The sequence below is a fragment of the Scyliorhinus torazame genome, chromosome 29 (assembly GCF_047496885.1).
Source record: "Scyliorhinus torazame isolate Kashiwa2021f chromosome 29, sScyTor2.1, whole genome shotgun sequence".
Classification (NCBI taxonomy): Eukaryota; Metazoa; Chordata; class Chondrichthyes; order Carcharhiniformes; family Scyliorhinidae; genus Scyliorhinus; species Scyliorhinus torazame.
The window spans coordinates 7,433,142-7,446,360 of NC_092735.1; the positions used below are offsets into that span (position 1 = coordinate 7,433,142).

At 50.6% G+C, this 13,219-nt stretch overlaps 1 protein-coding gene across 1 annotated transcript in view; it reads left to right on the forward strand.

The window, feature by feature from the left end:
- Positions 1-5,079, forward strand: part of st13 (ST13 Hsp70 interacting protein) — a 54,194-nt gene extending 49,115 nt beyond the window's left edge. Inside the window, exons 10-12 of the mRNA XM_072492016.1 lie at positions 2,403-2,451; positions 3,719-3,834; positions 4,511-5,079. Of these exons, the coding sequence (XP_072348117.1) occupies positions 2,403-2,451; positions 3,719-3,834; positions 4,511-4,639 (294 nt within the window). The 3' untranslated portion in view covers positions 4,640-5,079. The remainder of the gene's footprint in view (positions 1-2,402; positions 2,452-3,718; positions 3,835-4,510) is intronic.
- Positions 5,080-13,219: the final 8,140 nt, after the last annotated feature.

Consider the following 13,219-nt stretch of genomic DNA (forward strand, 5'->3'; position numbering starts at 1 on the left):
GGGGCTTGGCTCTACCCAATTTCCTGTTTTACTATTGGGCAGTCAGTGGCCCTGGCTCCACATGGGGACAAATGGAGGTGAGGTCCTGTATGGTTTCTAGCCTTGGTGCGATAGTAACCATATTGTCGCCTTTCTCTCCGATAAGAGTTTCCCCGAATCCAGTGGGGGTGTCCACCCTGAGAATCTGGAAGCAGTTCAGGCAGCATTTTAAGCTCAGTTCCCGGTCTTCACTGGCCACCATCTGCAGTAACCATCTTCTGCCAGTGGGTTTGGGCTTGACGTTTGAGTCACGGGAGGGGAATGGTTTGGAGACCTGTTTGTGATGGGGAAGTTTTCCAGTTTTAAGGACCTGATGGGGAAATCCCAATTGTCCGGTTCCAGTCTTTCCGCCTACTTTCAGATTCCCGATTTTCCCCATGGCACCGCCTTCTTCCCTGTTGAAGAGGATTTTGTCTTTGTCTGGGTCGGGGGGGGGGGGGGGGGGGGGCTATTTTGGGCACATACGGCCAGATTCTCTCAGCGGTGTCAGCTCTGTTGAGTGAGGTGAGTGTGAGTTGGGTCCTTCACAGGATCAACTCCACGTCCTCGTGCGCCCGGATAATTCCTATCCAATTCAAGGTGGTGGACTGGGTGCACCTGACTAAAGCGAGGCTGAGTGGATTTTGCTCTGGGGTGGGGACAAGTGCGAGCATTGCTTTCAGGGGCTGGGTAACCACACTCGTATGTTCTGGTCTTGTCCCAAGTCGCTAAGCGTTTAGGCCTCTTCAGCACCGTGTTGGAAATACTCAACGTAGATCTGGAGCCATGTCCACTGGTGGCCATTTTGGGGATATCAGACTCTCCGGTGCTTCAGGCAGGGGTGAAGGCGGATGGCCTCGCCTTCGTCTCGTTGATAGCCCGGAGACGGGTTCTGCTTGAGTGGAGGTCTCCGACTCCGCCCAGTGGCTGGGTGGCCTCGTCTTGCATTTGGAGAAGGTCAGATTCACCATCAGGGGATCAGTAGAAGGATTCTCCCTAAAATGGCGGCCATTCATTTCCTTTTTTTAAGGAGCTGCCTGTTATTAGGGGTTTAGTTTTTTTGCTCGTTAGTCTTGTTCTCAGGTAGCACAAGTGACTAGCACTGTGGCCTCCCAGCGCCAGGGTCTCGGGTTCGATTCCCCGCTGGGTCACTGTGCGGAGTCTGCATGTTCTCCCCGTGTATGCGTGGGTTTCCTCTGGTTTCCTCCCACAGTCCAAAGACGTGCAGGTTAGGTGGGTTGGCCATGATAAATTGCCCTTAGTGTCCAAAAGGTTGGGAGGGTTTATTGGGTTACGGGGATAGGGTGGAAGTGAGGGCTTAAGTGGGTCGGTGCAGACTTGATGGGCCGAATGGCCTCCTTCTGCACTGTATGTTCTATGTTCTTTCGGTGTGTAAGTTTGGTTAATTGTTTTGTATGTTTGTATGTAACTTTCTTGATAAAAAATAGTTTAAAAAAAGATGGCAGGACAGGTTTAGAGAAGGGAAATGTGAAGCGTACAGTATCCGAGGTTTTATTAATACGAGCATAGAGCACAAAAGCAAGGCGGTTAAATAATGTAAAAGCAAAATACTGTGGATGCTGAAAACCCCCCAGATCACTCTGGAAAAACACAGATCTGGCAGCGTCTGGAGAGAGAGAGAGAAACAGAGTTCATGTTCAAGTCCCCATGACTTCCGAGCTAAAAGTTATGATGAACTTAACACTGATTAGGCCTCAGCTGGAGTTTTGTGTAAACTCCTGGGCTCCACGCTTTGGGAAGGCATTGGAGAGGGTGCAGAACAGATTCCCGAGAATGGTCCTAGGACGAGGATCTTCCGTTACAAACATAGCTTGGTGAAGTTGGGACTGTCTTCATCAGCCGGGGCATTGAGTATAAGAATTGGCAAGTCATGTTGCAGCTGTATAGAACCTTAGTTAGGCCACACTTGGAGTATAGTGTTCAATTCTGGTCGCCACACTACCAGAAGGATGTGGAGGCTTTAGAGAGGGTGCAGAAGAGATTTACCAGAATGTTGCCTGGTATGGAGGGCATTAGCTATGAGGGGCGGTTGAATAAACTCGGTTTGTTCTCACTGGAACTACGAGGTTGAGGGGCGACCTGATCGAAGTCTGTTAAATTACGAGTGGCGTGGACAGAGTGGATAGTCAGAAGCTTTTTCCCAGGGTGGAAGAGTCAATTACTAGGGGACATGTTTTAAGGTCCGAAGGGCAAAGTTTAGAGGAGATGTGCGAGAGATTGCCCAAGTTTATAAAAAAAAAAAATTAGCGGCGAAGATTTTGAATGGAGCCAGGAAATGTCCGTGGTCGGGTTCAGCTGGTGCTGTCACCATTCTGTTAAATTTCTAGTCTTTGTTGTCCAGACCACCTGTTTCCTTGTTTCAGGAGGAAGAGGCTCGTCGTCCAGGCGCTGGAGGATTCGGTGGTTTCCCAGGTCTGTGCTCCCTTGTTTAGCAAACAAGAATGAATGTCTCAATTCACAGGGTGGGTGGGGAGCTGCCATTATAAAGTCGGCGGCGATGAATGTGACATCTGACCAGGGTTTACTCACCCTGCCTGTTGGGAAAATCCTTCCGACTGCTGACCTGCCCGCACACATTAGGGAAACAATTGTTTCGTTAAAATGTGGGTGTGTGTGGGCGGTTCCAGCACTTACTGGGCTGCGGTTTCAGGGCGGACTAGCAATGCTTCAGGTACTCTCCAGAAGTGGCTGTTTTTTCCCCGTGATGCAGTCCCAGGCGATGAATGTGTGTGTGCTATTCAGCAACAGAGGGCTCTGCAGCCAAGTCTGCTCCTCCTGCTGCCCAATGTCACCGTATGTGCAATCTCCAGCAGGTGCCAGTGGCCCAGGTGCCTTGTACTCCAGCCCGTGCTGAACCCGGGGGGGGGGGGGTCGAGACTAGTCCCATCCGCTGCCCCTGCCTCGATGCAGGGTAACTGGGACAAACCAGTTGCCTCCTATCGGCTATTGTTGTGACTTGTGAGTGAGGCGAGCAGCGAATGTAGAATGAAAGACTCCTTGCCTTGAGTCGGAGGAGATTTCCAATTTGCCTGAACTGCATTTGAACCCAGGATGATGTGGAAATCCGGTGTGCTGGCTGTTCACAGATATTCGTCACAAATATGCTGATACTTGTAACAGCCTCCCCGAACAGGCGCCGGAATGTGGCGACTAGGGGCTTTTCACAGTAACTTCATTTGAAGCCTACTTGTGACAAGCGATTTTCATTTCATTTCATACTGAATTCGATCCTTTATTCCCGAGCAAGCACAAGAAAGCTGTAGATTTGGCTGTGTTTTGAATTTAAACACTGGCAACTAAAATGGTCTCTGAGTTTGTGGTAACAACGGGGCAGTCCGACAACCCCCCCCCCCCCCCCCCCCCCGAATGATTCTCGGTAGCACCCACAATGGAGTTCCCATTGAAAAGACCCCACGCCACTGGGGGAGGTGGGAGGGTGCGATGCTGACAGGACGAGAGGCCAGAGAATTCTTGTCTTTAAATTGTCGTCCTCGTATTGAGAAGCTTCGGTAGGGTGCTCTTTCCAAGGTCCGGTGAATACCCGATGGGCCGAATGGCCTCCTTCTGCACTGTAAATTCTATCTTGGAGGGAGGTCATTGTATCTGTACCGTTCCATTGAGGTCAATCCGGAATCACCTTGAATTCAGCCCTTAATCACATGGTTTTTCCTATCTCCAGGTGGTGCTGGGGGGTTTCCAGGAGGAATGCCCGGGATGGCAGGAATGCCCGGGATGGCAGGAATGCCCGGTCTAAATGATCTACTTGGTGACCCAGAGGTGCTTGCGGCTATGCAGGTAAAACTGTCGTAATTCTCAATCCTGCCGTACAGTCCTGGTGAGGGCTCACGGTAGTCCTGGGGTCAGCACGGGCGGGGGCGGTAGAGGAAATGACCTGCTCCGGTTTCCTCCCACAGTCAAAAGATGTGCAGGTTAGGTGGATTGGCCACGATAAATTGCCCCTTAGTGTCCAAAAAAAGGTTGTGTGTGGTCACTGGGATCGGGTAGGGTGCTCTTTACAAGGGCTGGTGCAGACTCGATGGGCCGAATGGCCTCCTTCTGCACTGTAAATTCTATGAATCCTTTTACTTTGAACTCTTGTGGTCTCTGATCCCAGTGATGCCAGGCCACTGCGCAGGTCCTGTCGCTCTGCCTTGGGGAAACCTGTGGTCAGTGAGAGCTCCTTTCGGAGTGTGGGGCATGCGGAGCACCAGGGTATGTCCCGTGTTGGTCTTTCCTCTTCCTGGCGTACTCGTGAAGTACTTCCTTCCTCCCGGTCAGAGGGATTTCCTATCCTCGGAGAAGAAATTCCTCCTCATCTCGGTCTGTAACGGGCGACCCGAGATTATTCCCTGTAGTCCCAGACTCTCCCACACGGGAAAACGATCTTCCCTGTCGAGGTGGAGAAACGTAGTTTGTACAGTCGCGTTCTGGTGTTTCTTTTGTGTTTTAAAGCGAGTACTTTCCTCCACAGGATCCTGAAATAATGGCAGCATTCCAGGATGTGGCCCAGAACCCAGCTAACATCTCAAAATACCAGAACAACCCCAAGGTGATGAACTTCGTGGGAAAACTGTCATCTAAATTTGGAGCCAAGCCATAAAGAGGCAGATCATTGAATGTTTGAAATAAAAATCCTAATTCGAGCTCCCTCCCCACCACCCCGTGCACCTCTCCTGTATCTATACCTCCCATGTTCAGAGCAGCCTGCTATATTTTTGAGTCTTTTCGGGGGGGGGGGGGGGGGAAATTAAACAGTAAAAATTGTTGCTCTCGCACAGAACCTCTCGATTGCTGCAGTGACCCGGATCTGGAAGCGGGTTTTCGTCACTGACACTCAAAAATAAGACGGGCAAGTTTTGAATTTTCACGAACAGACACTTTTTGGGCTGTTTTCGCAAACCCAAGTAACGCTAAAATAAATGGTTTAAAATGGCAGAGCGGAGAATCTGATGCAAATACATTTGGTTTTGAAAACGGAAAAACACAGAACAAATAAAGTCTGCGCGTGTGCATCAATGCGCATGTGTGTGTTGTACATGTGCTGTGGGCCTGTGTTTATGGTGGTGTTTCTAATCTGGCCATTATTGTTCTGCACCTATATTAGATTTAAAAACCAGCTTGACCCTTGATGACACAGTGATTACCTTGAGGAAGGTCTATTCCCGAGTCTGCAGCGTTGGCTACTCTCGAAGGACATGCATTTGGGTGCCAATTCTGTGTCTGCTCCTCGTGCGGTTACTGAGCGCGAGGAGAATCTTTCAGAGGACTGTTTGGAGGGGGCACTTTACCGCCCCTCCTCCCTAAAACAGGACAGAGAGAGTTGGTATCTCCTGCTCTTTGGTTACGAGTAGCCGTGTTTGATCGGTGCAAATTCAAACCAAGTCTTTATTAGCCTCCGTACAACGTTGAGCTTCTCGAGTGTTGGAACTGCATTCATCCAGGCTAGTGAAGAATATTCCCTCACACTCCTGCCTTGTAGATGGTGGACAACCTATTCAGATTCGGCTTTAAGCCAAATTCACCGGGCCCCTGGAAACCACAGAAATCCTTGCTCGCTTAAAAGTTAAACTTGAATGGTTTATAGACATATATATTCCTATTTGAACAATAGAACATTACAGTGCAGTACAGGCCCTTCGGCCCTCGATGTTGCGCCGACCTGTGAAACCACTCTAAAGCCCATCTACACTATTCCCTTATCGTCCATATGTCTATCCAATGACCATTTGAATACCCTTGGTGTTGGCGAGTCCACTACTGTTGCAGGCAGGGCATTCCACACCGTTACTATCTGAGTAAAGAACCTACCTCTGACATCCGACTTGTATCTATCTCCCCTCAATTTAAAGCTATGTCCCCTCGTGCTAGACATCACCATCCGAGGAAAAAGGCTCTCACTGTCCACCCTAATCCTCTGATCATCTCGAATGCCTCTATTAAGTCACTTTTTCTCTCTAATGAAAACAGCTTCAAGTCCCTCAGCCTTTCCTCATAAGATCTTCCCTCCATACCAGCAACATCCTGGTAAATCCCCTCTGCTCCCTTTTCAATGCTTCCACATCCGTCCTATAATGCGGCGACCAGAATTGCACGCAATACTCCAAATGCGGCCGCACCAGAGTTTTGTACAGCTGCAACATGAACTCAATCCCTTTACCAATAAAAGCTAACACACTGTACGCCTTCTTAACAACCCTATCAACCTGGGTGGCAACTTTCCGGGATCTATGTACATGGCCACCGAGATCTCTCTTCTCATCCACACTACCAATAATCTTACCATTAGCCCAGTACTCTGTCTTCCTGTTATTCCTTCCAAAATGAATCACCTCACACTTTTCTGCATTAAACTCCATTTGCCACCTCTCAGCCCAGCACTGCAGCTTATCTATGTCCCTCTGTAACCTGCAACATCCTTCCGCACTGTCCACAACTCCACTGACTTTAGTGTCATCCGCAAATTTACTCACCCATCCTTCTACACCCTCCAGGTCATTTATAAAAATAACAAACAGCAGGGGCCCCAAAACAGATCCTTGTGGTACACCACTAGTAACTGAACTCCAGGCTGAACATAAGAACCAGGAACAGGAGTAGGCCATCTGGCCCCTCGAGCCTGCTCCGCCATTCAATGAGGTCATGGCCGATCTTTTGTGGACTCAGCTCCACTTTCCGTCCTGAACACCATAACCCTTAATCCCTTTATTCTTCAAAAAACTATCTATATCTTTAAAACATTTAATGAAGGAGCCTGAACTGCTTCACTGGGCAAGGAATTCCATAGATTCATAACCCTTTGGGTGAAGAAGTTCTTCCTAAACTCAGTCCTAAATCTACTTCCCCTTTTGAGGCTATGCTCGCTAGTTCTGCTTTCACCCGCCAGTGGAAACAACCTGCCCACATCTATCCCCTTCATAATTTTATATGTTTGTATAAAATCCCCCCTCATCCTTCTAAATTCCAACGCGTACAGTCCCAGTTTACTCAACCTCTCCTCGTGATCCAACCCCTTCAGCTTTGGGATTAACCTAGTGAATCTCCTCTGCACACCCTCCAGTGCCAGTACGTCCTTTCTCAGGTAAGGAGACCAAAACTGAATACTCCAGGTGTGGTCTCACTAACACCTTATACAATTGCAGCATAACCCCCCCCCGCCCTAGTCTTAAACTCCATCCCTCTAGCAATGAAGGACAAAATTCCATTCGCCGCCTTAATCACCTGTTGCACCTGTAAACCAATTTTTTGCGACTCATGCACTAGCACACCCAGGTCTCTCTGCATAGCAGCATGTTTTAATGTTATCATTTAAATAATAATCCCTTTTACTGTTATTCCCACCAAAATGGATAACCTCACATTTGTCAACATTGTATTCCATCTGCCAGACCCTAGCCTATTCACTTAACCTATCTAAATCCCTCTGCAGACTTCTGGTATCCTCTGCACTTTTTGCTTTACCACTCATCTTAGTGTCGTCTGCAAACTTGGACACATTGCCCTTGGTCCCCAACTCCAAATCATCTATGTAAATTGTGAACAATTGTGGGCCCAACACTGATCCCTGAGGGACACCACTAGCTACTGATTGCCAACCAGAGAAACACCCATTAATCCCCACTATTTGCTTTCTATTAATTAACCAATCCTCTATCCATGCTACTACTTTACCCTTAATGCCATGCATCTTTATCTTATGCAACAACCTTTTGTGTGGCACCTTGTCAAAGTCTCTGGAAATCCAGATATGCCACATCCATTGGCTCCCCGTTATCTACCGCTCTGGTAATGTCCTCAAAAAATTCCACTAAATTAGTTAGGCACGACCTGCCCTTTAGCTGCGTCTGCCAAATGGGACAATTTCCATCCAGATGCCTCGCTATTTCTTCCTTTTTAAAAAAAAAAAAATGTTTTATTGAAAATCTTTTTCCATCAAAATTTTTTCCCTAACAGTAAAGAATGTTTAACAATAAACAAATGGCTAATCAACATGGTAATCTAATCGTTTAACATAAACTAAAACTTCCACCCCCCTCCCCCCTGGGTTGCTGCTGCTGGTCATCTGTCTTCCCTCTAACATTCCCCTAGGTAGCCGAGGAATGGCTGCCACCGCCTGGTGAACCCTTGAGCCGATCTTCTCAGGGCAAACTTTATCCGCTCCAGTTTTATGAACCCCGCCATATCGTTTACCCAGGCCTCCAGTCCGGGGGATTTCGCCTCCTTCCACATGAGTAGAATCCTGCGCCGGGCTACTAGGGACGCAAAGGCCACGACATCGGCCTCTTTCACCTCCTGCACTCCCGGCTCATCCGCAACTCCAAATAGAGCTAACCCCCAGCCTGGTTTGACCCGGGCCTTCACCACCTTGGAAATCACTCCCGTCACTCCCTTCCAATACCCCTCCAGTGCCGGGCACGACCAGAACATATGTGCGTGGTTTGCCGGGCTCCCGCCGCACCTCCCACACTTGTCCTCCGCTCCGAAGAACCTGCTCAAGTCTTTCTCCCATTATGTGTGCTCTATGTAGCACCTTGAATTGAATCAGGCTAAGCCTGGCGCACGAGGAAGAGGAATTTACCCTGCTTAGGGCATCAGCCCACATACCCTCCTCTATCTCCTCCCCTAGCTCTTCCCACTTTCCTTTTAATTCGCACACCAACTCCTCCCCCTCTTCCCTCATCTCTCGGTATATCTCTGACACCTTGCCCTCTCCGACCCACACCCCCGAAAGCACTCTGTCCTGAATGCCCTGTACCGGGAGCAGCGGAAATTCCCTCACCTGTTGTCTTGTGAACACCCTCACCTGCATATTTCTAAGGAAGTTTCCCCGGGGCAACTTATACTTTTCCTCCAATGCTCCCAAGCTCGCAAACGTCCCATCTATGAATAAATCTCCCACCCTCCTAATTCCCACCTGGTGCCAGCTCTGAAATCCTCCATCCATTCTTCCTGGGGCAAACCTATGGTTGTTCCTGATTGGGGACCCCACCAGGGCTCCCCGCACACCTCTCTGTCGCCTCCATTGTCCCCAGATATTCAATGTTGCCGCCACCAGGTTTACCGGGTTCGTGGTAAACTTTTTTGGTGAGAGCGGTAGCGGCGCCGTCACCAGTGCCTCTAAGCTCGTCCCTTTACAGGACTTTCTCTCCAGTCTTTTCCACTCCGCTCCCTCTCCCTCCATCATCCATTTACGAATCATCGCCACATTGGCGGCCCAATAGTAGTCGCCCAAATTCGGTAGCGCCAATCCTCCTCTGTCCCTGCTACGTTGTAGGAACCCCCTCCTTACCCTCGGGACTTTCCCTGCCCACACGAAGCTCGTGATGCTCCTGTCTATTTTTTAAAAAAAAGGTCTTAGTGATTAGTATAGCGAGACATTGAAATACAAATAAGAACCTCGGGAGGACCATCATCTTAATTGCCTGCACTCTGCCTGCCAACGACAGAGGCTGCATGTCCCACCTCTTGAAGTCCTCCATTTGTTCTACCAATCGTGTCAGATTAAGTCTGTGCAAGGTTCCCCAGCTCCTAGCGATCTGAATCCCCAGGTATCGGAAGTTTCTTTTCACTTTCCTTAGAGGCAGGCCTTCTATCTCTCTACTCTGGTCCCCTGGGTGTATCACGAATAGTTCACTCTTCCCCATGTTAAGCCTATATCCCGAGAAATCTCCGAACTCCCTCAACATCTGCATAACCTCTATCATCCCCCCCCCCCCCCCGCTGGGTCCGACACATACAACAGTAGGTCATCCGCGTATAGCGAGACTCGGTGTTCTTCTCCCCCTCTAATCACCCCTCTCCATTTCCTGGAGTCTCTCAACGCCATGGCCAGAGGTTCAATTGCCAACGCGAACAACAGTGGAGATAGCGGGCATCCCTGTCTTGTTCCCCTATATAATTGGAAATACTCTGATCTTTGCCGACCCGTGACTACACTTGCCGTTGGGGCCCCATAAAGAAGTTTGACCCAGCTAATAAACCCGTTCCCGAACCCAAACCTCCTTAACACCTCCCATAAATACTCCCACTCCACCCTATCAAATGCCTTCTCTGCATCCATTGCCGCCACTATCTCTGCCTCCCCCTCCACTGGGGGCATCATTAGCACCCCTAATAGTCGTTGCACGTTGACATTCAGTTGTCTCCCCTTTACGAACCCTGTCTGGTCTTCGTGCACCACCCCCCGGGACACAGTCCTCTATCCTCGATGCCAGTACCTTTGCCAGCAATTTGGCGTCCACATTCAATAATGAAATAGGTCTATAGGACCCGCACTGCAACGGATCTTTATCCCTCTTCAGAATTAGCGATATCGTCGCCTCCGACATTGTCGGGGGTAAAGTCCCTCCTTCCCTGGCCTCATTGAACGTCCTCACCAACAACGGGGCCAACAAGTCCACGTATTTTCTATAAAATTCCACCGGGAACCCGTCTGGTCCCGGAGCCTTCCCTGCTTGCATGTTCCCCAGCCCCTTAATAACCTCGTCCACCCCAATCGGTGCCCCCAGGCCTTCCACCTCCTGCTCCTCCACCCTCGGGAACCTCAATTGATCCAGGAACTGCCGCATCCCCTCCTCTCCCTCTGGGGGTTGGGACCTATACAGTCCCTCATAAAAGGTCTTGAACACCTCGTTTATCTTCCCTGCTCTTCGCACCGTGGCTCCCTTTTCGTCTCTTTCTCCCTCGCCGCTGTCCTCTTGCGCAACTGATGAGCCAGCAGGCGACTAGCCTTTTCCCCATATTCACACCTCCTCCCCTGTGCCTTCCTCCACAGCACCTCCGCCTTTCTGGTGGTCAGGAGGTCAAACTCCGTCTGGAGTCGTCTCCTCTCCCTGGACAGTCCCTCCTCCGGGGTCTCTGCAAATTCCCTGTCCACCCTTTAAACCTCCACCAGTAATCTTTCCCTTTCCTTGGCCTCTGTTTTCCCTTTGTGGGCCCCAATGAAGATCAGCTCTCCTCTGACCACCGCTTTTAGTGCTTCCCATACCACTCCCACACGGACCTCCCCGTCGTCATTGACCTCCAGGTATCTCTCAATACACCCCCGCACTCTTCCACACACTCCCTCGTCCGCCATCAATCCCACATCTAATCGCCAGAGTGCTCTCTGCTCCCTTTCCTCTTCTAGTTCCAGGTCCACCCAGTGTGGGGCATGGTCCGAAACCGCGATGGCTGAATACTCAGCTTCTTCCACCCTCGAGATCAACGACCCTCCCAGAACAAAAAAATCTATCCGGGAGTACACTTTATGGACATGGGAGAAGAAGGAGAACTCCCTGGCCCTCGGTCTAAGAAATCGCCATGGATCCACTCCCCCCATTTGGTCCATAAACCCCTTGAGCACCTTGGCCACTGCCAGCCTTCTTCCGGTCTTTGATCTGGATCTATCTAGCCCTGGGTCCAGCATGGTATTGAAGTCCCCTCCCAATATCAAGTTTCCTACCTCCAGGTCCGGTATACGACCCAGCATCCGTCTCATAAATCCTGCATCGTCCCAATTCGGGGCATATACATTCACCAACACGGCCTCCATTCCCTCCAGCCTGCCACTCACCATTACGTATCTACCTCCGCTATCTGCTACGATGTTCTTTGCTTCAAATGCTACCCGTTTCCCCACCAATATGGCCACCCCTCTATTTGCATCTAGTCCTGAGTGGAACACCTGTCCCACCCATCCTTTCCTTAACCTAACTTGGTCCGCCACCTTCAGGTGCGTCTCCTGGAGCATAGCCACGTCTGCCCTTAGTCCTTTCAAGTGCGCGAGCACGCGGGCCCTTTTAATCGGTCCGTTCAGGCCTCTCACGTTCCACGTGATCAGCCTCACTAGGGGGCTACCTGCCCCCCTCCAGTGTCGACTAGCCATCACCTTCTCTAGGCCAGTCCCATATCCCGCCTCCGCGCTCCCACTCGCTCCCCAGGCGTCGCATTCCATCCCCGTCCACCCACTCTTTAGCCATTTCCTTTTTGATTTCCGCAGCAGCAACCCGGTTGTCCCCCCGCTAGATCCCTTTCTAGCGTGATTGCTCCCCCCATCTTACTTCCGCAAGTCAGCTGACTTCAACTGACCCCGGCTACTCCTGCTCACTCCTTGACCCCCCCGTGTGGGGAACTCCCATCCGCCTTGCACCTGTCTTCCCGCCATAATCTTTCTGGCACGGGAACATCCCTTTATCTGACACGCCTCTTGTGGCGCAGCTCCCTTTCCTCTCCCCCTCCCATTCCTCATTCTCCGCCTATGTCCCTTCTTTCCCCCCTCACCGGCGCCCACATTTCCTAGTGTCTCCCCCATCCCAATTTACTTCTCTATTTTCATCAACCATAACAATAATAATAACATTCCCTACAGTATCAGTCCCTCAGTTCCGATCCAATTTCTCTTCTTTAATAAAGGTCCATGCTTCTTCCGCCGTATCGAAATAATGGTGTCTCTCCTGGTACGTAACCCATAGTCGTGCCGGCTGCAGCATCCCGAACTTCACCTTTTTGTGTAACACCTCCTTGGCTCAGTTAAAACTCGCCCTCCTTCTCGCCACCTCCACACTCCAATCCTGGTACACCCGTACCACTGCATTCTCCCATCTGCTACTCCGCACCTTTTTAGCCCATCTCAGGACCTCTTCTCTATCTTTAAGGCGGTGAAATCGCACGATTGTCGCCCAGGGTGGTTCTCCCGCTTTTGGTGTCGCCGGGATCCGATGTGCCCACTCCAACTCCAAGGGGCCCGCAGGGGCCTCAGCACCCATCAATGAGCTTAGCATCGTACTTACATAAGCTCCACAGTCCGCTCCTTCCACTCCCTCGGGGAGACCCAGTATCCGAAGGTTCTTCCTTCGCGCTCTGTTTTCTCGGACCTCAATCCTTTCAATACACTTTTTGTGGAGCGCCTCGTGCGTCTGTGTTTTGAACGCCAGGCCCAGGATCTCGTCCTCATTATCCGTCACCTTCTGCTCCACCACGCGGAGCTCTGTCTCCTGGGTCCTTTGTGCCTCCTTGAGCCCCTCAATTGCCTGTAGCATCGGGGTCAGCACCTCCCTCTTTAGTAGCTCCACACCCCGTCTCAGAAATTCGTCTTGCTCGGGCCCCCATGTCACCTGGGCTTTCTCCGCCGCCATCTTGTGTCTTCTCCCTTTCTGTCCCTTTCGTCGACGATTCCTCGCGCTGCAGCCGCCGCCGCCGATAT